This window comes from Pteropus vampyrus, unplaced genomic scaffold, assembly GCF_000151845.1.
Source record: "Pteropus vampyrus isolate Shadow unplaced genomic scaffold, Pvam_2.0 Scaffold126, whole genome shotgun sequence".
Taxonomy (NCBI): domain Eukaryota; kingdom Metazoa; phylum Chordata; class Mammalia; order Chiroptera; family Pteropodidae; genus Pteropus; species Pteropus vampyrus.
The window spans coordinates 2458307-2460160 of record NW_011888907.1 but is presented as its reverse complement, the minus strand read 5'-3'; the positions used below and the strand labels follow the sequence as shown (position 1 = coordinate 2460160).

Genomic DNA, 1854 nt, shown 5'->3' with positions numbered 1-1854 from the left:
TGGTTTCAGGGGCACGCTGTGCTCATTGCCACCTCCAGGAAATGAGTCATCCCTTGCAGAACCTGTCACAGCTCGAGTTTAATCAGCCTCCTGGAAGCCCAGGAGAAAGCATGACTCTGTCTTCCCACGGAAAATGGGCTGCCTGAGAGATGAAAGCACAGAGGGAGAGCTATGGTCGCGCAGGTGAAACGAGAGGACGGCACCTGTGGGAGGGCAGGAAAGGAGACACCTGGGGGGGGGGGAAGTGAAGCCTATTGAGTGGCATACGGTGATCTGGTGCCAGGAAAAGAGGTGGTCATTAAAGTCTGAGCCTCGTAGGTCCACATGTGACCGGCTCAGGGGCCACCTGCTGCTGCTACTCCTCACTGCCAGGCTCCTCGTCGCTGTCCTCCCCCAGAGGAAACGCCCTTGCGGACTTCTGGACTGCATGCCTCCGAGTCTCCATGGAGCAGTCCTGGCTCAGAATTGCCTGCAGCAAGAGGCAGGATGAGAAATCACTGCACATCTTTAACCGGCCTCCCCACTCCCTTCCCCTCTAGCTCATCCAAGACTAGTGTTGCTCAGGAAAGACTCAGGACAAGCATGGGACTCTTTTTCTGCTTCATGTATGAGCATGGGCTTCCCAAAGCACCTGGGAATAGCAACCTTAGTCAGGACAAACATCTGATATCTCTTAAATGAATCATAGTAGCGGTAGTGCTGGCTACAGGCTACAACTGAAATTGGCACCCTGCCCCCCATCGGACCTTCCTGTCTTCTGTCCTTCCTTTGAACAGCCTCCACATCCACCCCCAACCCACTGAGACCCTCAGGGCGCTCACGCTGCAATGAAAGCGAAGTATCTTGTTAACTAAAATCATGTTGTGGTGCTCTCCCTTGGGGATTTTGGTACTTTAAGAGATGACCCAGTAAGGATCATGGCAGATATGAATGAATGAATGAATGAATGAATGAATGAATGTGCCCGGTGGAATTCTGCCTATTTTAGGGAGATAAACTGGTAATTCACCCTTTGCTAGTAACTACAGCAATTGCAGAATACCTCTGATGGTCCCTGCTCCAATCTCTTTATAAACTTCCGATTTTCCTTCTTTACTTAGGACCCTGCTTAACTGCCTGGTGTGAGAGAGAAAGTGATATGTAGAGAAGGGAAAATAAGGAAGGGCCCGAAGGAAAGATAAAGATGAAAAGGGGATCAGAACATATGGCAAAGCAGAGAGACGATAAGGAGGGAGGAAATAAGTGCACGGGATGAAAAGGAATGTGAGAGACACAGAAACAGAAGTTTTGTTTTGTTTTGTTTTGTTAGCAGTAGTCAGAGCCCCTTACTAGTTTCTCCTCCTTGGCTGGGGGGCTCCTCAGGCAGTAGCAGAGGGGAGCATAGGTGATGTCGACGACCCCGATAATGACCATGAGCCAGGGGAAGCCGATGGCCCGCACGATGGCACCCCCGGTGGATGGGCCTGTGAGGAATAAACCAAAATCACCAGTGTTTATTGAGCCTTGATCACACAGAAGACACCACGTGAGGGGCAGCAGGTGACCTAGAAGATGTCCCAGGGTCAAATATCTCCAGAACCCTGGGAGGATCAGCCTCCCAGCTCCACGTCCGGCTGGTAAACAGTAGATAAGGGAGACTGGGGCACTGGGCCCTGGGTACTCCCCTCTTCCCTGACCAACATACCCACAGCGAAGCCCATGCAAAAGGCCACATCGGCGATGGCATAGACACTCCCGTACACAGAGGTGTGGCGCAGGTCCACCAGGTGTCCCATGATGGGCATCATAGAGGAATCTACCATGCCTGTGGCCAGAGCAAACAAGACACCTTCCGTCAGCCATACCCCAGCCCCC

The 1854-nt window shown here is 52.2% G+C and overlaps 1 protein-coding gene across 1 annotated transcript in view; it reads right to left on the bottom strand.

Moving 5' to 3' along the window:
• Positions 1-355: 355 nt before the first annotated feature.
• Positions 356-1854, bottom strand: part of SLC18A1 (solute carrier family 18 member A1) — a 24433-nt gene continuing 22934 nt past the window's right edge. The window contains exon 14 of the mRNA XM_011366905.2: positions 356-469. Coding sequence (XP_011365207.1) covers positions 356-469 — 114 coding nt within the window. The remainder of the gene's footprint in view (positions 470-1854) is intronic.